At 48.9% G+C, this 23,986-nt stretch overlaps 2 protein-coding genes across 2 annotated transcripts; both read right to left on the reverse strand.

The window, feature by feature from the left end:
* Nucleotides 1–11,196: 11,196 nt before the first annotated feature.
* LOC119510488 (dual specificity protein phosphatase 13) lies at nt 11,197–21,377 on the reverse strand. The gene is made up of 5 exons (XM_037804821.1): nt 21,329–21,377; nt 18,966–19,052; nt 14,050–14,223; nt 12,301–12,521; nt 11,197–11,632 (listed from the first exon to the last, which is right to left on the reverse strand). Exons 2-5 carry the CDS (start codon nt 18,977–18,979, stop codon nt 11,430–11,432), a joined length of 612 nt encoding a protein of 203 aa, XP_037660749.1. The 5' UTR covers nt 18,980–19,052; nt 21,329–21,377; the 3' UTR covers nt 11,197–11,429.
* On the reverse strand, nt 21,337–23,800 carry DUSP13 (dual specificity phosphatase 13). Its single transcript, XM_037804822.1, has 3 exons — nt 23,652–23,800; nt 22,772–22,989; nt 21,337–21,536 (listed from the first exon to the last, which is right to left on the reverse strand). Exons 1-3 carry the CDS (start codon nt 23,798–23,800, stop codon nt 21,337–21,339), a joined length of 567 nt encoding a protein of 188 aa, XP_037660750.1.
* Between the last annotated feature and the right edge of the window lie 186 nt (nt 23,801–23,986).

Below are 23,986 nucleotides of genomic sequence, written 5' to 3' on the forward strand. Positions count from 1 at the left end.
TCTTAACATTTTTCTATATTTGAAAAATATATTTAAAATAAAAGAAAGTGGGGAACAAAATGAAATGATGTACATAAAGCAGTTAGCATAGAGACTGGTATATCCTAAGCAGTCAGTAATTGTCAGCTAATTTTTTTAACATTTTATTTTGACAATATTTTAGATTTATAGAAGAGTTTTAAAGATAGTAGAGACTTTTCTTGTGTACCCTTTATTCAGCTTCCCCTAATGTTAACAAAGCATGGTGCATTTGTCCAAATTAGCAATGATACATTACTATTAACTTAACCACAGACTTTATTCCCATTTCAGCAGTTTTTCCACTTTTGTCCATTTTCTGTTCCAGAATACAATGTAGGATACCATGTTGCATTTAGGCCAGATAATTTTTAATGATTCATCCACTCATTCAACACAGTGAGAGCATGGCCAGCTTTTAGTCCAGAGCGTGGGGTTCTGTGTAGCAATGATGGTAGGAAATCTTCAAGATCTCTGTTAATAATCAGTTATCATTTTTGAGAGCTTACCACATCTTATGCAAAACACCAAAGCACTTCCTGTATGCCCCGCTTAATCCTTACAGCAGTCCTACATGTTGGTTCTTATTATTTCCATGTTACAGAAGGTAAAACAGGTATGGAGAGATTAACCGAGGTCACACACCTTGCAAGGGGAAAAGATAGGATTTGAACCTGGGTAATCTGGCTCCAAAGTAATGAGCTTAACAATACACCACCTCTCCTCTCCTCTTATGGGGCTGCTCCAGGGACCACATCAGTCATAGATCCATTGCCACAGACATCCTGAACAAGTGTGGCAGGCAGAAGGGCATCCCAGAGCATGTGCCAGCCTGAAGCTCAGCCCCTGTTTCCTCAGGTGCTCTTGAAGAATGACTTTCCCATCACCTACCTCTTCAGGGCTTCCCTTCTCTCCCTGTAGCCCCACACACAGAGCCCCAAGAGAGTGAACTGCTGAAATCCAAGTCCTAGGCCCAGGGTGCTGCTTTGTCTCAGTCTCTTGCAGGGGCAGGCTGCCCACACTTACAGACCAGGCTGATGATTTAGAGACCGGCTTCTGGAACCACTATTTGGGTCCTATTGACGGTGCATGAACAAGAAACAGCAACAGGGGCTGAGCTGTCAGGTAGAGGATGGCTGCAAAGGAATTGGGGAGGGCTGACTGGACTCCCAAGCAGGGGGTGGCTTTGTCTGCTCAGGACAACTTGAGAAGAGCTTTCTATCCCCAGGGTGGAGTGGGGCCCTGGCTGGTTGTGTCTGAACCCTGTGACTAAGTTGGGAACAACAGCACCAGCTTTTCTGCCATCCCCTTCTCTCCTGCTATGATGCATATTCCTTGGAAAAGGGCCAGAGAGCACCTAAAGCCAACAGCCAGGTAGAATTAGGACAAGGAGCTTCAGTGAGGTGAGCAGAGTTGCTGGCCTGGCAATGCCTGCCGTTTGAGGCAAGAACCCAGAGATCTTGGAGCCAGGGAGTGGCATTCCAGTCCCATCTCATCTTCTCTGAACCTCAGTTATCCATCTGCAAAATGAGGGTTTTAATTCCTACCTCCCAGGCAAGGCTGCAATCGTGTAGTTTATGAATTGCAGAAGGAGTGATTGGGGGCTAAAACCCAAGCAGTGTGCTCAGCTTACCAAGCTAAGTACACTGGCATGGGGATATTTCTGCTTTGAGGGAAGGGGCACCTTTTCCTCCAATGAGCTAGTTGCCTAGGGATGATTCTGCCTGAAAGGGTGGTTCACCCAGAGGGGAACTGTTTTGTAATTTGTACAAAGGTGTAGTTCTGCTCCCAAAGCTATGAGAGGTTAAATACCAAGCTCTCAATCAATAATGGTGCATTTAGTCACTGTTGTCTTGATTAATGGAACTACCCAGCCAATTGATTGTTGCTCACAATTTTGTATTTTGGAAATCTTTATGTTTTTTGCATTTTCTCTTAAAAATATGAAGTTTTTAAGATAAGGAAGAGCCTTGCCTTGAGTGGTAGGGACCTATGGGGGTGGCAGGTTCTGAGAATCAGAGAAAGAGGCCTAGGAAGTAGAAGGGAGTGAGGTCAGAGGTAGTTGGTAGGGTTTGGGTCGGTGTAGTCTGCCAGGTTTCACCTCCCACGGCCCAGTCCTCACGGGTCTGTCTGAGTCCTGTAGCCTCTTGAGGCTACCCCTCAATAGAAACCTAACCTTCCAGTTCATGTGTTTGTGCCAGGGGCGTGGGGTGCCTACATTATCCTGGGTGGGGCAGAGGAGGCAGAGCCTCACCTGGCCTCACCACAGTTCTCCTAGAGGCCTCCATGGGAGCCATAGTTCAAGCTTACTGACCAGAGGAAAAGTACTTGCCTCCTGGAAATAGAACACATGGCAGAGAAGGGCAGAAGCCCCTTGAACCTCCTTCCCCCAGGAGAGATCAGAGCTGGCTCCAGTGAGAAGGGAGCTCAATAGTGGCCCAAGCTTGGTTGACCAAGATGGCAGTATAAGATACTCCAGGGTTCCATTCCCCCCCAGAATCTTTGAACAACTAGCAAAAGCTGGCAGGGCCATCTTCCTGAAAACCATGGGAAACACATAAAGATTTCTAGTAACTGAATATGGGGTTTAAGCTGGATGTTAGATTTAAGAACCCCACATGCTCTTAAATCTGATCCATTCCTGTGTGTAAAAACCCACTGTAAGTAGGACCTTTTGATGAGGTTACTTTAGTTAAGGTATATCCCACCTCAATCAGGATGAGTCTTAATCCTATAACTGGAGTCCTTTATAAGAGAATGAAATTCAGGCACAAAGAGAGAAAGCCACAGGAAGCAAGAAGCTGAAACAGAACCCAAAACAGAAGGAAGAAACCAAGAGATACTGACATGTGCCTTGCCATGTGGCAGAGGAGCCAAGGATCACTGGCAGCCAGTCCTCTGCAAGAAAACACTGCCTTGATGATGCTATGGTTTGGACATTTTCACAGCCTCAAAACTGTAAGCTAATAAATTCCCATTGTTTAAGCCAATTCATTTCATGGTATTGTTTGGCGCAGCCTAAGAAACTAAAACAATAGGTGAGTGCCAAATCAAGAAAACACGACTTAAAAAAAAACAATAGAGAAGCTAATGGAAGCTTTGATGACGCCTTCCCCAACCCCTCCCCAGCACAGTGTGGAGCTGGCCTGCACCCCCATTGTGGGTCCCTGGCTATGTTCTGGAGGGAGCAGAGTAATCTATGCTCATACTGGGGTGCCTGTATGTCAGTGTTGCTCTATAGGGTGGCACCCTGAGAAAGTGAGCCAGGACACACTGGTGTCAGCTCATCTTCCCAGAACATGCCCCACAGGCAGAAGCAGCTTGTGGACAATTAAAGCAGTGTAAGGAACAATTGAGTCAAAGCATCTGGGGCAAAGGATTACCTGCTTTAAGACATACAGTAGAGCACATGGGGAGTGGGGAGTCTGCTTCATAGGGGGTCTTCCTAAGGCCACAAGGAAGCAAATCCAGCACAAGAATCAGGCTCAGGAAAGAGGGAGAGGAGCTTGCACTTTCAACTCAGGCTGATATTGATAGGGCAGCTAAATTCTGAAGGAGAGTTCTAGGCAGCACAGAGCCAGTTTGCAAATACTGTCTTAGAACTTCCTGGCATTGGTTGGCTTGTTTTTGTTGGCTCCTGGAACTCAAGGAAATCTCTGTCCTGTCACTAGCTAGACACATGCTTGAGGAACAGGCAGCTCAGGGACTAAATCCCAGAGTTAACACATTAAAATGTTAAAATATACAGTGTAAATCAAAAGATCACAAGACAAACAAAGAAACAAGAAACGATGACTCATCCAAAAGAACAAGTTAAAAATTCAGAAAACATCAATGAAAAATGCCAGACTTTGGACATACCAGATGTGCTGGTTTGAATGTATTATGTCCCCCAGAAAAAGCCATATTCTTTGAGGCAATCTTGTGGGACAGACGTTTTGGTGCTGGTTAGATTTGCTTGGAATGTGCCCCACCCAGCTGTGGGTGGTGACTTGGGTGGGATACTCCTATGGAGGTGTGACCCCACCCATTCAGGGTGGGCCTTGATCAGTGGAGCCATATAAAACATGCTGACTCAAAGAGACTAAACGGAGTGCAGCTGTGAGTGACGTTTTGAAGAAGAGCAAGCTTGCTAGAGAGGAATGTCCTGGGAGAAAGCCATTTTGAAACCAGAACTTTGGAGCAGACGCCAGCCACGTGCCTTCCCAGCTAACAGAGGTTTTCCGGACGCCATTTGCCATCTCCAGTGAAGGTACCCGATTACTGATGTGTTGCCTTGGACGTTTCGTGGCCTTAAGACTGTAACTGTGTAGTGAAATAAACCCCCATTTTATAAAAGCCTATCCATCTCTGGTGTTTTGCATTCTGCAGCATTAGCAAACTAGGACACCAGACAAAGAATTTTTTTTTAATGATCTTAAATATACCCGAAGTCCTCTCTCTCTAAGCCAACTCGGCAGGTAAACTCAGTGCCCTCTCTCCCCCTCCCCACTATGTGGAACCTGACTCCCAGGGGTGTAAATTTCCCTGGCAACGTGGGACATGACTCCTGGAGATGAGCCTGGACCTGGCATCATGGGATCAAGAAAGCCTTCTTGACCAAAACGGGGAAGAGAAATGAAACAAAATAAAAGTTTCAGTGGCTGAGAGATTCCAAATGGAGTCAAGAGGTCATTCTGGAGGTTATACTTATGTGTTATATAGATATCCCTTTTTAGTTTTCAGTGTATTGGAATAGCTAGAAGGAAATACTTGAAACTGTTGAACTGTAACCCAGTAGCCTTGATTTTTGAAGATGAGTGTTTAAGTATATCGCTTATATGATATGACCATGTGATTATGAAAACCTTGTGGTTCACACTCCCCTTATCCAGGTTATAGACAGATGAGTAGAAAAATGGGGACAAAGATTAAATGGTGGGGGGTAGGGTGGGGGATGGGATGTTTTGGGTGTTCTCTTTAACTTTTATTTTTATTCTTATTGGTATTTTTTTGAGTAATGTAGATGTTCAAAAATTGTGCTGATGAATGCACAACTATACGATGGTATTGTGAACAACTGATTGTATACTGTGGATGATTGTATGGTATGTGAATATATCTCAACAAAACAGAATTTAAAAAAAAAGCAAAGAAATGTTTCTGGCTGATTACAGAAGAGGAAATCAGAGATTCCAAGCAAAAGAGTTAAAATCTCATTACTAGCTTGAAGATGGAGGGGGCCATGTGGAAAGAACCTAAGAGCAGCTTCTAAGAGCTCAGAGCAGTCCCTGACTGACAGCTAGCAAGAAAATGGGAGCTTCAGTCCTACAACTGAATTCTGCCAACAACCAGAATGAGCTTGGAAGCAGATTCTTCCCCACAGCCTACAGATCAGAGCCCAGGCAGGCCTACACTTTAATTTAGGCTTTGTGAGACCCTAAGCAGAAGATGCAGTTGCCTGGACTTCTTACCTACAGAAATTTGAGTTCATAAATGGGTGTTGTATTAAGCTGCTAAAAAAACAAAACAAAACAAACAAACAAACAAAAATGTCCAAAGTGATAAATGAAAACACAGAGAAAGAACTAAAGGATATCAGGAAAGTGATGAATTAACAATATGAGGATCTTGATAAAGAGACAGACATTTTAAAAAGGAACAAAACAGAAATACTGGAGTTGAAGATCACAATAACTGAAATAAAAAATTCCCTAGAGGGTTTTAACAGCAGATTAGAGAAGGCAGAAGAAAGAATCCGTGAATTTGAAAATGTGAGAATTGAAGTGATTCCAGCTGAAGAGCAGAAAGAGAGAAAAATGAAAAAAAAAAAAAAAAAGTGAACAGAGCTCAAGAGACTAATGGGACACCATCAAGCATATCAATATATGTACTATGGGGGTCCCAGAAGGAGAAAAAAGACATAAAAGGGCAGAAGGAATATTAAAATAATGGCAAAAAATTTTGAAATTTAATGAAAGACATGAATCTACACATTCAAGAATCCTAAAGAACCCCAACAGGATAAACTTGAAGAGAACCATATCAGACATATGATAGTCAGAACTGTCAAATGCAAGGACAAAGAGAGTTCTGAAAGCTGCAAGAGAAAAGTAACATGTTATGTAGAAGGGAACCCCAATAAGATCAAAAGCCAATTTCTCATCAAAAACCATGGAGGCAAGAAGGCAGTAGGACAAAATATTCAAAGTGCTGAAGAAAACAGTCGCCAACCAAGAATTATATATCTGGCAAGACAGTCTTTCAAAAATGGGGGAGAGATTAAGACACTCCCAGATGGAGTTTGCCATCACTAGATCTGCCCTATAAGCAATGCTAAAGGGAATTATTCACCTGAAAGGAAGGGACACTAGACAGTGCATCAAAACAGCATAAGAAATTAAAGACCTCCAGTAAAGGTAACTCCTTGTAGGAGGTCAATATCACCCTAATACTGAAGCCAGATAAAGATATCACAAGAAAGTAAAATTACAGACCAATTTCTTTATGAATATAGTTGCAAAAATCCTCAACAAAATACTAGCAAACCGAATTCAGTAGCACATGAAAAGAATTACACACTATGATCAAATGGGATTTATCCAGGTATGCAAGAGTGGTTCAACATAAAAATAATCAATTAATGTAATATACCACAATAATTGAATGGAGAACAAAACCCATATGATCTTCTCAATTGATGCAGAAAGGGTATTTGACAAAATCCAGCACCTCTTCTTGAAAAAACACTTAGAAGAGTGGGAGTAGAAGGAAACTTCCTCAATATGATAAAGAGCATATATAAAAAACCCACTGCTAACATCATATTCAATGGTGAAAGACTGAACACTTTCCTTCTAAGATCAGGAACAAGACAAGGATGTCCACTGTCACCACTATTATTCAACAGTGTGCTGGAAGTTCTAGTCAGAGCACTTAGGCAAGAAAAAGAAATAAAACGTATCTAAATTGGAATGGAAGAAGTAAAACTTTCATTGGCAGATGGCATGCTCCTATATAGAGAGAATCCTGAAAAATCCACAACAAAGCTTAGTAAAGCTAATAAATGAATTCAGCAAAGTGGCAGGGTACAAGATCAACATGCAAAAATCAGTAGCATTTTTACATACGAATAACAAACTATCTGAAGAGGAAATAAAGAAAAAAATCCATTTACAGTAGCAACTAAAAGAATCAGATATCTAGGAATAAATTTAACCAAGGAAATAAAGGACATGTACATGGAGAACTGCAAAACATTGCTGAAAGAAATCAAAGACCTAAATGAATGGAAGAACATAGTGTGTTCATGGACTGGAAGACTAAATATTGTTAAGATATCAATTCTATCTGAAGCTATAATATATAGATTCAATGCAATCACAATCAAAATTCCAACAGCAACCTTTGCAGAAATGGAAAATCCAGTTAATAAGTTCATATGGAAGAAATAACCAAATCCATCTTGAAAAGAACAAAGTTGGAAGACTCACACTTCTTGATTTTAAAACTTATTATGAAGCTACAGTAATCAAAACAACATGGTACTGGCACAAGGAGAGACATATAGACCAAGGGAGTTGAATGGAGAGTTCAGAAATAAACACTCACATCTGTGGTGAACTGATATTTGACATGGGTGCCAAGTCCACTTAATTGGGAAAGAATAGTGTCTTCAACAGATGGGGCTGGGGGAACTGGATATACATATGCAAAAGTATGAAGGTGGGCCCCTACTTCCCACCATATACAAAAATCAACTTAAAATGGATCAAAGACCTAATTATAAGAACTAATGCTATAAAACTCTTAGAAGAAAATCTAGGGAAGCATCTTCAGAACCTTATGTTAGGCAATAGTTTCTTAGACTTTTCCCCAAAAGCACAAACAACAAAAGAAAAAGTAAATAGTACGTCATCAAAATTTAAAACTTTTGTGCATCAAAAGACTATCACGAAAGTAAAGACACAACCTCCTAATAGGATAAAATATTGGGAAACCACATATCTGATAAGGTTTTAATATCCAGAGTATATAATAAATCCTAAAACTCAACAACAAAAAGACAAAACAACCTATTAAAAAATGGGCAAAAGACTTGAATAGACATTTCCTCAAAGAAGGTGGTATACAAATGGCTAATAAGCACATGAAAAGATGCTCAATAAACATCATTAGCCATCAGGGAAATGCAAATCAAAATCAGTGATATACCATCTCATACCCCCTTAAATGGCTACTATTAAAAAAAAAACATAATAACAAGTGTTAGAGAGGATGTGGAGAAATAAGAATACTCACTTATTGTTGGCAAGAATGTAAAGTGGTGCAGCCACTGTGAGAAACTGGTTCCTCAGAAAGCTAAGTATAGAATTACCATATGACACAGCAATACCCCTTCTAGGTATATACCCAAAAGAATTGAAAGCAGGCTTGAACAGATATTTGCACACCAATGTTCATAGCAGCATTCTTTACAACTGCCAAAAGGTCGAGGCAATCTAAGTATTCATAGCCAGATGAATAGATAAACATACTGTGATAGATACATGAAATGGAATATTATTCAGCTGTAAAAAGAAATGAAGTTCTGATACATGTGACAATGTGGATGAACTTTGAAGGCATCAGGTTGAATGAAGTAAGCCAGACACAAAAGGACAAATATTGTAGGATCTCACTTACATGAAATCATTAGAATAAACAAATTCATAGTCAGACACTAGAATACAGGGGCTGGGATTGGGGCTAAGGAATGGGGAGTAAATGCTTATTAATTGGTATAGAGTTTCTGTTTGGCTGATGGAAAGGTCTTGGGAATGGATGGTGGTGACGGTGGCACAACCCTGTGAATGTAATTAATACCACTGAATTGTATATTTGAATGTGGTTAAAAGGCTAATTTTAAAGTTGTATATGTTACCATAATAAAAATTTTAAAAACCCATAGAACTGAACAACACAATGTGTGAACTCTAATGTGAATAGTGGGCTGAAGTAATAGCATACTTATAATAATATAATAATATTTCAGCAATTGTAACAAAGGTACCACACTAATGCAAAGCATTAATAATAAGGAAAACCACACGTATGGGGGAGGGTATTTGGGAACTCTGTACTTTCTGCATGATTTTCCTGTAAACCTACAACTTCCCTGATAGGGAGGGAGGGAGGGAGGAATAAAGGAAGGAAAGAAGGTTGGAAGGAAGGAGGGAGGGAGGTGGCTTAAGAGGGGTGATGTGTGTTTGGATGAGGGTGTCAGGTAAACTAACTGGTGATTTGCTGTGTGCAGGTGGGCAGCTGAAGAGCTGGGAGGAGCAGGGTTGCCTCTGGAGGCAGACCCAGGCCTGGGCCAGCCTGGGACCCACTCTCCCTTGTGGCCTCTGTCGAAAGAGCTGAGTGGCATCTGTGCCAGCTGTGGCTGATGCAACCACAGAGCTGTACCTGAGAGCAGGGCCCTAGCCAGAAGGCGTGGAGCCATGGGAGCCTTGAGCCGAGGGGATTTCCATCTCTGGAGGAAAGCCTGGTCAGAGGCAGCCAAGTGGGGAAGAATGTCAAGGTGCCAGGCAGTTACACTTGAGAGAGACAGGTGATATCAAAAGGGGAGGAACCCGGAGTAGGAGCACAACCCTCAGGCTTGGGGGTTCCTGGAGGGCTTCTCTGAAGAAGTGACCTTCCAACTGAGACCTCAAGGAGAAGCGGGAGTTAGCCAGAAAGAATGAGGTGAGGGTGGGCACCAAACATTCCAGCCTGAAGCAGGTGCAAAGTACCAGATGTAAGAGGGCATGGTGCCTTCCAGGAGTTGCTAGGGGATTACCCTCTCTTTATTAAGTAGTGTGTATGGGAACGGAATTACAAGAGATATGTCTGGAGATAGGAGAAGGTCTCTGATAATGAAGCACTTCTATGCTTTGGCAGAAAGTTTCCATTCAGGATTTTAAGTGGAGGAATGACATGATCAGATATTCACTTTAGTGAGATGTGAGCCTGCAGCACGGAAATTGGAGGGGGCAAGGCTGGAGGCAGAGAGATCCATTAGAGGCTGTTGCAAGAATCTAGGAAAGAAGTGAGGGTAGCCCAAACTTGTGGAGTCGCCGCAAAGATGCAGCTAAGGGGGCAGATTTGAGAGGCATTTAGGAAGTAGAATTGATAGGCTAATTGGATGAGAGGCAGGAGACCAGGTTGACACCATTCACGGACTCGGGTTAACAGGGCTGTCAGAACCCTTCAGTGACACGGGCACTAGGAGGAATAGTGGGTTTGGCATGGGTGTCAATGAAAAGTTTATTGGTATCTGAAGTTCACGGTGCAATACTGAAGTGGAAGTGGCCCTTGTGATTCAAAGGTTTTGAGCTCAGGAGAGAGAAAAAGCCAGCCATATTAATCTGGGAGTCCTCAGCCTAGAGAAGGGAACTGAGGCTGTGGGAGCAACAGGACCCCCAGGAGAGCGGGAACACCGAGGAGAGAGGCACGGGATAGAACCCTGGGAAACCTTGGTGTCTGAGGCGCAGCCAGAGAGGCAGAACGAAAACCAGCCCATTTACTCCTCCTAAGCACCTTGGAATGCATGCCATTTACAGGTGAGGAACCTAGGGTGCTTTCTATATTATTTTGTTTTCTTAGAGCATGAGAACTGAGAAACTAGAGCTAAAAGTTTTGCTCTGTCCTATTAACTATCCTTCAACTGGGATTTGTGGTATACGTGTCTCCTCCCCAAACTCCATCCTCCTCTTATTTAAGGCCCCTATTTTTTTAGGGTCTGAATTTTAATCAGTCCTCTTGGAAGTCGAGGTTAAACGAAAAAATGGACTGGATCCAAGAGACACCACTTGTGCACGGCAAGCTTTGATAGTTGGCTTTTGATGGGTTGGGCATGGCGAGATTGGTTAACCCTCAAACTTTGGTCTTTATTCAGCCAACTTAACTCTTGGGGTGAGGGTATGAGGAGAGCAAGATGAGGAAGAAGTCAGCTAATTCCCAGCACTTTTACCACTGCCCTCCCTCTTGTACCCAAGGCAAATGTTGCTAACTGATTACCACCTGCCCTCCTTCCTCATTAAGCCTTGGCATAGACTCAGACTGCCCCGCTAGGCTGCCATCTTGTTGAGTGGGAGCTGGCAGGCCAGCCTAGGAGTAAGCCAGTGCCCCAAAAACCACCAGAAGATCTCCTGTCTGTATTATGATGAACCCTTTATTATAGAGACAGACTGAACTCTCTTTTGCATAAAGAATCTCTGGATTGGGTCAGGGAATTCCATCTGCTCAGCTGTCCACTACCCAGCTATCCCTGCCTCTGCCTCAGCTAAGCCCCCACTTGCTATTTACATCTCAGGGTCACTGGAAACAGCAGAGGCTGCTGTCCCCAGGGCTAAGCTGGTCTGGCTGGGCCATGCTGGCCAGAGGGTTGGGGCTCCTGGCTGCCCACCAGGTCAGAGCCGGCCCGTCTCCTGCCCCAGTCGGTTGTCCAGAACCTGGAGCTGCCGGAGGAAGCCGGAGTTGGGGCAGATGTCGCGGTGGGCCTGCACCGCCTGGATGGCCTCCACCAGCGTCATGTTCTCGCAGATCATGAGGAAGGCCAGGACAACCGTGGCAGAGCGGCTCACCCCCATGGCACAGTGGACCAGCACCCTGCCTGTGGAGAGATGCAACCTGGCATTAGTCTTCATACCACCCACTCCTTTGGGAGTCAGCCACCCTCCCACCCACACATCCAGCATCCTGGAACACTGACACTGCCCTCATTGGCAGGGCAACTGAAGCCCAGAGAGGAGAAGGTCACACATCACGGTGGTGGCAGGGCTAAGGATAGCAGCTGGGATTCTTTTCTCCCGGTCTAGGGCACTTCCTCTGACATCCTTTGCAACTCTGGGGGAGGGAAGTGTTGTACTCCTGGGGTCCCCTGGCTTGCATCAGGTTACAAGGGATATCCACCTTCCTCCCTTTCCCCCCAGTTCTGCTCTCTCCTGCCCCTGAAGCTCTATGCCAAGGCCTCATCTTGGAGCAGCCTGCTCAGGGACCTTTGGTTAGGCCCTCAGCTCCTACCCAAAGACGTGGCCTCTTCCTGAGGTATTTAGTTACACCGATGACCACTCTGGATCTTAGTTAGGTCTGTGATTGTCGGTTTCGAGGTGGTCCCTAAAAGGGACCCTCACTAAATGGTAACAGCTATCTGCCCTGTGGGGTGGGAGGGTTGCTGAAGGGCTTTGTGGTTCTGGACACCCACCCATCAGGGCCACTGGGGAGATGACCAGTCTGGAGCATCCCCACCCTCGCCGCCCAGGGTCTTCCCCAGCAGTTCACCTCGGGGGATGCTGAGGGCACCTCGGATGTACCGAGCTACAGGCAAAAAGTAGACACTGAGGTCAAAGAAGGGGCTGTCATCGGCCTCAATTCCGTAGTACTCCACGGGCATTCCGCGGTAGAACTTGGCACCTGTGTCCACCTGAAACTTGCCTGCAGCAACGTTCACAATGTGGGTGATGCCCAGCTGAGTCAGCCTGCTCTTGTCCCGGGCAGCATACCTGGATGGGAGGGCACAGGGGCAATTAGAGAGGTGGGGTGGATCTCACCAGGTCATCTCCTGGCTGGGTTGGCACCTACTTCCCTTCTCTGCATCCCCTTGCAGGGGTGGAGACTAGAACCAGTGAGTTGACCTGGGGTGAAGGGTCTTCTCTAGCTGGAGTTGGAGTCCCTTTCCCTCAGGCCAACTAACTTTTGTGAAGGGAATTTTGGCTACATTCATCAAAAGCCTTAAAAATGTACATAAACTTTGCCCCAGCAGTTCTCCTAGGAACTTAATTAAAGAATCCAAAATGTGCCCACAGACATATGTATACTGAATCTAGTGATGTTTAAATGAAAAATTGAATGAAAAAAAAAAACCCTAAATATCCTGTAATAGAAGATTAAGTATGGTATATCTAAATGATGAAATACTGTGCAACCACTAAAATGTAGATGCAGGTAAACAAGCAAAGATGATCATGCTATATTGAAAGCCTATGATAAATGAAGGCTACAAAACAGAATGTACATAGGGAAATTCTATTTTTGTTGAAAAATGTTTTAAAAATAAGTAGTATGATTCTAGTTTAAAATCTTTCTATATAAAGCACACTGTAAAACAACATTATGAAGTGGTAACATTTTTATAAAAAATAATTGTAAAAAAGCATATAAAATGCATTTTTAAAACATCTACAAGGATTTTATTGGTTGCTATGTGTGTATTAGGGGATAGCATAGTTGTTAAACTGTTAGCAATATATTGATGATTTATATCTTCTGAATTTTGAGGAAATCTTCAAAAATCCATATATATTGATCTATATTTTCTCATTTTTAAGGAAATTTTTAGAAAGTGATAGTTTTGCTTCTCCCTAGAGAAGCTCATGTGTGTGTTCCCAGGACCCATGGAGTACAGTGTCCCGAGTGTCACACTGCTCATAACAGCCAAAAAGTGGAAACAACTCAAATGTACAAATGCAATAGAAAGGACAAACTATAGTGTATTCAAACAACGAAATATTATACAGTAAAGAAAAATGAACAAATGCAGCTACACATAATAATATGGGTAAATCTCACAATTTTGAGTAAATGATGCCAGGCACAAAACACTCATGGACTGAACTTTCGGCAAAGCTAGCTATGTTGTTTGGGTACGTAGATGGTAAAACTATTTGAAAAAAATGTAAGGAAAGGATTATTTCAGCAGTTTGGATAATGGTCACCTGCAGGGAGAAGGAAAAGGTTTTGATAAGATGCGTTCAACATGCGCTTCTAGGGCTCAAGTAATGTCCTATTTCTTGAGCTGGGTGGTGAAATTGCACACATATGCTTTGGGCACTTTTCCTACGTGTGTTATATTTCACAATTAAAGGTAATAATAATAAAGCAAAGGAAAATATGGTCAGAGATGGTGGGAGGCAAAGAGGGTCCACCTCTGTCCCCAAAACACCAGAGCGCTCTTGTAGAGGCCTGCTCCCCATCCCCATGCGGGGCCTTGCACCTCCCCACCCCACCCCTGGTGGCATGGGCCTTACGTACGCGTCTCCCAGGAAGAGGTTGGGCCAGACCTCGTTGACGTGGGTCAGCGTGGCAGCCCGGCGGGACCATAGCAGCCGCTGCAGCGAGGAAAGCGTGGGCGGCTGGTAGGGGGTCAACCGGACTGTCCCATGGATCTTGGGCCTCCGGAGGTCCTGTTTCTGCAGCGAGTCCATCCTGGAACAAAGCAGACATTGCAGTGGACCATGTGAGGGCAGTGCTCTGATGTCACTGGGATGCTGGGGGAAGGAACTGAGCTGTTTCAAATGAAGCTGATAACTAGCGGGGGCTGAAGCCTAGAACCTTTTCCCAGGGAGTGAAAGAATCAATCCCTTGTCACCACTTAGAGCTGGGCAGACTTCTCACCGGGCCTCTCCTGAGGCCCCTGACCTTGGAGGCTTTGGCCACTGGGCCCTTGGAGTTCCTGTTTGTGGCAGTAGTCCAGGCAGACGTCACCCCTTAAAGACGCTGGTCCACTTGGGACTTTGTAAGGATGTACACCCCCAGATGGCCGTGGCCCTCAGAGAGCTCCGAGGAAGGAGCCCATCTCAAGCCCTCTCCCCCCCTACTCCAGGGCTGGTCCTCAGGCCCCCATCGCTTTTCAGTGTCAGGTGCTTGGAGGGCAGGTCCCAACTGGGGCGGGGTTGGACTGTGAACGGAAGTTTGTCAGCATTTCCACACCAAATAATCTGCTGCCTCCTATATGCCTGGTGCCTCACAAACATTAACCCATTTACCCTCTCCTCCACTTGTGAGGGAGACATTGTAGTTCTTGTTTTACCCAGGAGGAAACTGAAGCTCACAGAAAATTTTTGTAAGTGCCACCAAATGCCCTATGGCTAGTAAGTAGCGAGGCTGGGGTTTAAATCCAGTCTGTGCTCTTTCAGGTACATCCCTGAGTCTATCAGTTACCATCACTGGGGACCCCGGGGAGTGGCCGCTAGCTGATCTGTCTCCACAGGGGAGCCTGGCATTGCCAAGTTACATATCTGCCTGGAGACCAGGGATTTTCCTCCTTACCCCCACAACTCAGGCCAGTGCAGCAGGTCAGGCCTCGCCCCGGTGGGGTGGGTGATTGTGTCAGGAGTCAGCTGGCTGAGGGAATTCGGGACCCTGCAGAGCTGGGGGGTCAGTGGCACCAGGACCTGAGTCTGGCGCCGTGACGGGAAGGGGTGCCCATCTTGGCTAACCGTCTCTGTTCCCTTCAGCCAGTAGCTAGGGATGGGGCAAACAGGGAGGAACGTCTTTTCTTTTTGGTAGGAGGAGCCAGGGGCAGGAAGGGAAACGGGCACCCATGAGGCCACCGGCTTGGCCAAGGTCACCCAACGGGCAGCAGGTGGGCAGGGTGGCAGTGAAGACCCGGCCTTCCCCCTCATTCCCCACTGTGACCTCTCAGGGCAGGCTGAGTGGCCTGCCACCTACCTAGGGCATGGTCTGGGGCCGGGAGTGGGGGAGTGGGTGCAGGGGCAGGCTCAGTGTGTGAGCGGAACGGGGCCGGGGCAGGTTCCATGCAGAACACAGATGCTGTGAAGCGGCTAGAATTCCAGATCCTCCCTTTGGAGCCCGGGGGGGGGGGGGTGGGGCCTCAGGACAGAGCCAGGCCACTGGGGACCGAAGCAGTCATCTTTCCAGAACCCCCACATCCTCTTGCAGCTTGGCATCTCTTTGGGATTGAAGGCTCTTGGCCCCGTAACACCCCATGAAGTTGGGAGGCAACCTCAAATGGTAGAAAGAGAACTTTAGAGGGAGTCGGGAGAGGCTGCCTGAGGTTGGGATTCTGCCACGACCTAGTCAGTGACCAGGAGCAAGTCTTGGCTCCACTCTGGGCCAGTTTCCCATTCTCATGCTAAAGATCATGGCCTTGCCTGACTTTCAGGATTATCTGGGGCCCTGTCTGCCCTGAGGATGAGAGTTGTGGCTGGGGATGCAGTGACTAGTGGGAGAGAGCGGCGTCTTTGTGTGCTGGGGTCGGGAAAGCCCCTGGACCTGAAGGGAGTCCGACCTCCACACCGGACTGAAGCCACCAGCTGTGGCTGCAGGAGCCCTAGACCAGGCCAGACGGAACGCTGAGAACCGCTGAGCCTGGCGTGGGGTAACATCGCCTCCCAGTGGCCAGTGGATGCTTCGCAGCCCAGTCTCCAGGCACTGCAGAGACAAAGCTGGACCCCAGACCTCCTGGAAGCTCCAGAGAGGGGGAGGAGCCAGCTGAGGGGTCAGAAATCAGCCTCCTAGGAGACCCTAGGGCCAGGTCTGGAGAATGGCCTTGGGGGTACCTCTTGTCAGGTTCTATCTAGGGCCTCACTTCCAAAGCTCATGGGTATACTCCCACTTGTCTGCTCTGTCCTAGGGGGGTGCTCAGCCTACCTTGTCAGGCATAGTTCGATCCAGGCGCCGGCCCAGAGACTCATCCCAAAAGCTCCAAGCTCAGACAAGGAAGGGGTGGTGGAAGCTATAGGCAACTTCCTTGGTTTCTGCCGCCCCAGACCCAGACTGCTTAGGGCCCAGCCAGTCACTTCCTCCCACATCTCCTGTGCCAGGCAGGGCGAAGCAGGGGCCCAGCGTCCAGCATGGACAGGGCCTGCCCCGGGCCCTTCTGCCCACTCACTCAAGTCCCTGTTCTGTTCCCAGGGCTCCATCTCGCCTTCTCCCTGTTTCTCCTGCCTAAGCGGTGGGCGGTGGTTTTCCGGTTCTTATGTGGCTGCTGTTTACAAGTTCACATACTTGTTTTCTGTTTTTGTATCTCTCCTCCACTCTATTGCTCTCCCTGTTTGTTGCCATCTCCCACCCTCTCACAGGAAGCTCCTGCTTCTGATCCCACAAGAGCCCCCTGCAGGCCCGTGGCCTCAGGCAGAAGCCCAGGCTCCCTCGGGGCAGGAGGCAGCTGTTTGCCATCCACCTCCTCGGCTGCTGCTCTAGACACATCCCCCTGATGTCTCCTCCTGCCCACTCCCTCTGCCTCCTCCTCCCATGGGGGCCAGCTGGGGCTGGACACCTCAGAGCCGGCCAAGAGAGGAGTCTGGTGAAGGGAGCCTCAGGAGGGTGGCATGGGGCTGCCAGTGGCGAGCAGCTGCGGGTCTCGGGCCTGGAGGGCCAGTTTCGGCAGCGGGTGGGCCTGGGCGGAATTCCCAGGTCTCTGACTTGGTATCTGTGTGGACTTCTCAGAGCCAGTTTCTTCAGTGGGGCTGCTGTGAACATTCCATGGGATAACGAATGTAAAGTGCCCACCACAGTGTCTGCCTCTTACTGGTCTTAGCATTGCTATTGTTACTGCCACTCTTTTAAGCCTCAGCCATAGCCTGGGCAGAGGGCAACTTCCCCAAGGGGCACTGAGGCTTGATCTCTGTCTTTTTGTGTCTCTGGATGTTTCTTTCTCAGTCCAGCAATAATTATTATACTCACCATTTACTGAGGATGTACTGCGTACCAGGCACAAAGCCAGATACTTGTATTTTCTAATTGAATCCTCACAGCTTCCTTATGACATCTGTAATGGTGTCATCCCCATTTTACAGATGAGAAAACTGAGACCCAGAGAGGTTAAGCAATATGCCCAAGGTGACACAGCCAATATGAGGGGGAGAGAGAATTCAAACTCAGGTCTTTCTCACTCCAGTATGCTTTGTTTCTGCCTTTACCTCTAACCCAGTTGGTCCCCCAGCCCACTCCACTACTCCCCAGCCACCTACCTGACAAAGGCTCGGGTACCCTGTCCCCTCATTAGCCAGCATGCTCTGTGCCAACCCCCTGAAATAGGGACACTTACCCACCCGAGGGGGTATCTTGCCCAAGCTGTGGTCTTCTCCAACGGGCAATTTGTGCTGCCGGCTTCCAGCCGCCTGTCTCTGCACACTTGATGCTGTTTCTATTTTTTGATTTGAGTTTAATTATAAAGCATGATGTGCTGCTCCCCCCTTCCAACCTTCCCCTGCCACTCCCAACTCGCCCACTGATCCCATGGCTCGGCCAGTGCCAAGCCCAGCCAGGCATCCTGCCCTCTGTGCCCAGCCTAGCCCAGGCACTGCTGGGAGTAGAGGCAGCATGGCACAGGGTATGCCTGAGGTTTGTGTGCACATATATGTTCATAGTGGCACAAGGAGCAGGAAGATCCAATAAACCGTTTTAAACACTCGCTTGGTCTTCAAGGGTGGTGAGGAGCAAAGGCAGAAGGTTAAGGCTGGAAGGGTCTTCAGTGGAGGAAGACATTGGCCAGGCATGGGAAGAGATGAGCCAAAATCATACAGCAAATTGGCGGCATTGCCACCAGCAGGACTCAGAACTGCAGGCCTTTGGTGAAGGTTTTGGAAGACTCAGCAGAGGGAAGCAGCACAGGCAGACAGACAAAGGTCTCAGTGGGGTACGGAGCAGGTCTTGAGTCCTTGGCACAGAGGCTGGAGGCCCAGCCTTGGCCTGAAGTCAGAAGCCCTGTGTCAAGGAGCCCCTCCCAGTCTTTGCCAAGCTGCTCCTTTCCCCTAAAACACAGAACTAGGTATCCCTTGAGGCCAGTGAGATGGTCTCCAAGGTCCCTTCAAAGGCTAACTGTAGTCAGGGACCTTCGGTTTGGGCCTCTTCATACCTCTCCCTGACCACCCAGAGACCCTCCTCACATACCCCATTTCTCCAGACTCCTTCCCACTTCCACTCCTAGATAATGGACAGACCACCAATTCCACACTGGGGTCTCTAAAGTTTGAACCCGAGCCTAAGTCCCAGCCCCCACAGGGGCTCCAGGAGCCCAGGGGAGAGCTCAGAGAGGCAGCTTGTAGCCAGGGGCTATCATGAACACTTAGAACCCCCTCCCTCTCTTCTCCTCTGCCCCTCAGGGAACTTGGGGCGTCCCTGGCCAAGGGACCTGTGGTGACTGAGAAGGGGTGCAGGCAGCATGAGGAAGCAGATGGAGAAGCAGGCTCCAGGGCACTTACCAGCATCTGGGCATCCGACAGCACTGGCAGGGCCAGCACCAGGGTGGCAAGGTGGCAGAGCCCCGTGGCAGGGAGTGAGGACCAGTTCTGGGGGAGAGATGAGCTCCATGTTACAGGCAGATAAACTGAGGCCCAGATTGGCTGGGACTTGTCAAAGCAGGTGCAAGAGCTGCCTTTCAACTGGCTTCTACCTTGAACCCTGTGTGTAAGGTGAAGTAGGTGCAGATGCTGGGAGAGAGAAGGAGGCAGGTTTGGGGCCCAAGGCTCATGGGGAGAGATGACCTCTCTGCATGCCCCCCTCCTCTCTGAGTCTCCAGCCCCAGGGCTGCCGTGTATGGCTGTACAGGCTGTGCACTGCACAACCCCAGGAGCTCTGGTCACCCACCCTTTGATGGATGGTAGTCCTAGGAATTGTGCAATGCTGCAGTCCTGCCCAACTGACCCCACCCCCAAAGCCAGCTGTTTTCTGGAAACAGATGCTGAAGTCAGGGACAAGTGTGTCCAAGGGTCCAAGCTGGGGGAAGTGGGGTGCTTGAGTGTAATCAGAGATCTGCTGCCCTGTCAGGTTCCTGAAACCCATCTATAGAGAAGAGCAAGAATGCTGGGAACATGCCATGCCTGTCCCTCTCTTGCCCCTCCACATCCACAGAGCTCCCTGCAACAGTTTCCCACCCAGCATAGCTGCAGGTCTGATCCCAATTATTCCATCACACACCCCCAAACTCTAAACCTAACCCCCTACTTTGCCCTAACCCCTTCCCCCAAGATACTCATTCTCCAGACAGCATGTGGGAAGGCTGGCTAGGCACTCAAGGGCAAAAATACCCCCCTTGTGGGTCAGGGGATGGGGGTTGGGGATTCAGCCCATCCCTGGGGGCTGCCCCTCTTCCAGCTCCCAGGGGAGCCCAGGCCAGCCTTGGTCTGCCTCATCCAGAGGGGCCCCAGCCAATAGCCCACCCTCCAAGCCAGTGGGTGGTGGGGCAGAGACAAAGGCTGAGGAGAGAGTTGGGGGAGAAGCAACATGGGAAGCAGGAGCTGGAGGTGGGTGGGGGGAACAGAGAGAAGGTCCTCACTGCTGACGGTCCTCAGGGAGATGTAGGTGGGAAGGCTGGGCTATTGGGGCCAGACAGGGCCAGATCCAGTCTGGGCAAGGTGGGAGAAGGGCAGTGGGCACTCTACACCTTCTTTAACAATCTTGGTGCCCCTACAGCCACCCAACCCCAAGAAGAGACTCCCCTCCCCCCATCTGGGCTGGAGGAGAACAGAGGGCTGAAGTAAGATAAACTGAGCCAGCACCTGGGTGGCCATTTGTGGGCTGGGAGTCTGGGAAGCAGTGTTGTTGCTGGAGGAGCCTGGCTCCTCTTGTTGGGCAGATGGGGACACTGGGGCCCCCAGCAGGAGGGGCTGGCTTAGGGAGAGGTGGTGCTGGTAAGCTGTACTCCTTGTGCAATTTCAGGACCATCTGCTATAACCTCAACTGCACAGAACACTGAACGGAACAAGAAGGCAGGGGGGTCAATGGAAGCAGGAAGGAGTCTGGATAGACTTCAGGAAGACCTTTATGTCCTTATGGGATTCCCAGATCCAGAGAGAGAGGGAAGCTAGGGAGGGTCCTTGTGTAGAGCTCTGAGATCAGAAGAGTGACTGGGGCAGGTAGGGAGCAGGGTGCTGGGGTCCAGCAGACAATTGAATGGCATGACAAATAACTCTTGCCTCAAGCAGGATTTGGAGTTGAGGAGCTCATGGCTGGTGGCCGGAGCTCATTCAGGAACCCATACTCCTTCCCCATTGTGGGGAAGAGCGGGCAGGCTTGGGATGAGAATTAACTAAGCCTAGAAGTATAGGTGGAGCCATATTTTCTTCCTGGAGCTGCAGCTGGGGTCTGGACCTGAGGGGAAGGAGAGGCAGAGGTTGCAGGCATGATGGAGTGGGGGAAGGTCTAGCAGAGCCCACATGTGCCAGGACTGGCCTCGGTGGGATTCAGATGAGCTCCCACAGGCTTTTGGCTGAGGAGAAAGGGCAGGCAAGCCTTAGGTCCAGATGGGATGGCCTCACCTCTTCCATCTTATGCTTTCCACCCCCTCCCTAGCTTTTCCATTCTCTCTGAGGTCTGAAGAATTTAGATGAGCTGAGGGAGAGTGGGTCCTACTGGAGGATTGCCCACACTTGCTCCCCTCTGTGAGAAGAAGCCAGCAGCTTGGGGAGTGGGCCAGGCCCCCTTCAGCCCTCACTTCCAGCCATGCAGAGTCCTGCCAACCATCCTTTGACTGGTCCCATCCCAAGCCCTCTGCCCAGCCCTCAGCTGGCCTTTCATTTCTGGCCCCCATGGGCTGCCCCTTCCATGCTCTGTGCCCTGCCCTCACCTGGCTCCTCAGTTCCGGCCTGCTTCCCGCAGCTTCTGGTCCAACTGGCAGAGCTGGTGGAGGAAGCCTCGGTTGGGGAAGACCCATCGGTGCTCCCTCACGGTGATCACTGCCTCGCGCAGGGGCAGCTGCTGGTGTAGCATGAGGTAAGCCAGGACCAGCGTGGCGGAGCGGCTCACCCCCACCACGCAGTGCACCAGGACCTTGGCTGAAGAAGACATCCTGGTGAAGGACCCTTCCCCACCAGCCGGCCCTCCCAGGGGCTGGGGATAGAGACCTGAGCTCCTTTCCTTGCTCTGCCTTGGGCACTCTCTATGACCCTGGGCAAATCCCCAGCCTTTATGGGTCTGTTTCCTGGTCTGCCAAATGGGTTGACCACACCTGTTTTGCCTACCCTTGGGAGAGGGTCCAAATGCCTTCATGTGACTTACAAGGTCCTCCAAGAGCTGGCCCCTGCCCACCCTGCAGCCTCATCTCAGGCCATCCCACCCCAATGCTCAGCTCTTCAAGCACTGGGCCATTTTCAGTTCCTTAAAGCTGTCATGGTTTCTGGCCTCCACCCTTAGCACATGTTGTTCAAACTACCTGAAAAACTTTTCTCCTTTTCTTGGTCTGACTAATTTCTATTCATCCATCAGGTTTCAGCTAAGACATCACTTCCTCACAGAAGCTTTCCTGACCGCCTCATGATATAGCTTGAATCACAGAGCAGCTCATCACTTTTGCATGTAGCTCAGAGAAAATGTAGGTGGAAGTCCCCCCAGCTCCCTTGCTCGTGTGCCTGAGTTGAGTGTCCCTGCCCTGGGCTCCCACAGCCCTTCACATCTGTCCACTCATACAAGTAGCACTCAGAGTACTTCACAATTTGACTCTCTTTCCACCAGATGTGTAATGGGAAGTTCACATAGCTAGTGAATGAATGGCTGAAGAACAAAAGCTGCAGATGTTAAAAAGTGCTGTGAGGTATAGTCTTGTTATTCCCATCAAATAGATGAGGAAACCGAAGTCCAGTGGCTTGCCCAGGGTTGTGTAGCAAGGGGCACAGGATGAACCCAAAGCAGGAGTGCCAACTTCCCCAGGTTCCTTTGTTGTATTTGGGTATTTGAAGATTTTTTTCCATTTGAAGGTGATTTGGGGCAGGAGGGAGCCATCCAGGTACCAAATGGGGATTTCCCAAGGTCGAGTGATGTACAAAGGAACCGTTTCATGGTGTGGGAGACCAGAGCTGCTAACTCGTGGCATGACCTTGTATTCTAGGCCTCAGTTTCCCTGTCTGTGAAGCAATGAGGTAGGAGAAGATGCTGGAATATTGAGTGGAGGATTTTTTAAAACTTGATGATCCTTTTAAAAACCAGGGATGGGGAAAGTGCTAATGATTGATAGGAAACTGGGTATCCCCATGACTGAGCAGGATGGGATATGGAGAGGGGCCCCAGGTCCTACCCCCAGGTGTGCTGAGGGCACGGTGGATGAAGTCAGCTGCAGAGGAGAAGTAGGCACTGATGTCAAAATCGGGGAGGTCGTGGGCTGGCACCCCCAGATAGCTCACTCTGTTGCCGTAGAAGTCAGGGCCACCCTGACAGTAGAGGCCCCCGTGGGCAGCATTCAGCACGTGGGTGATGCCCAGCTTCCACAGTTCAAAGCGGTTATTTGCAGTGGCCCTGGGAAAGGCAGGAGTGGGGGTGATGCTGGTTGAGCCATGGGGGTCCAGGAAGGAGGCTTTGTATGCATACATGTGCACACATACACAAACACACACACACCTTCAGAGAAACAGAGCCATTAGGGTCTGAAAGGAACCCAAACACAGCCTGCTTGATCTGGAGTCTGCAGCCTACCACCCCACCCTGCCGTTCTTTCTGGTGGGAGAGTTTGTGATTTAGGAAGTTACCTTTACACCCCCTTTGATTCCTGAGGCAATCTGCTCCTGCCTTGGCCAGGGCAGGAAGGAAGGAATTGCTGGGGCCCAGCTGCCCCTCCCTTCCTGCCCCATGTCTTCCCATGTACATCCGGCCTCTCCTGGCCACCATCCCATACCTGCATCAAATCTGCAAATGTTTCGAGGTGATAGCTTCCCTGATTCACCATCAGTCAGCCTTCCCCACCCACTGTGTCCACAAGAGGGAGGCTGAGACCAGGAAGGCTATGCCCCCTGGTGGCCAAACTAGTCACTGCCCTGCCTCCAGCCCAGGGGTCCTGTCCTGGCATACTCTGAGCAGAACTATTTCTCCTTGTCGCCACTCCACCCCCATCCCTGCTAAATACCCCTAGAACTCTCTCTCCTCGTTCCCACCCCCATACCCCTCCACTGGCTACCACTCACGCGTCTCCTATGTAAAGGTTGGGCCAGACTTCATCCACGCGTCTGCAGGACCCCTTCCCTGCTCTCAAGAGCTCCTCCAGTTCCAGGACACTGGGGCAAGGTGTGACCTTGATGACTGCCCCCTGCTCTGGGAGCGAAGCCTCCGCCATCGGCCAGTCTACCCTCCCCTCTGCCTCTGCACTCACTTCTCTCTGCCTCTCCAGTGTCATTTCTCCTTCCCGGAGACTGGCAGGAACAGGTGGGACAGGAGCAAGTGACTCAGCAAGTCTCAGGGGCCTCCAGAGAGGACAGGACCTTTTCATCTGCAAGTCACCCCCCGCCAACCATTGTCCCCA

This window comes from Choloepus didactylus, chromosome 15, assembly GCF_015220235.1.
Source record: "Choloepus didactylus isolate mChoDid1 chromosome 15, mChoDid1.pri, whole genome shotgun sequence".
NCBI classification, from domain to species: domain Eukaryota; kingdom Metazoa; phylum Chordata; class Mammalia; order Pilosa; family Megalonychidae; genus Choloepus; species Choloepus didactylus.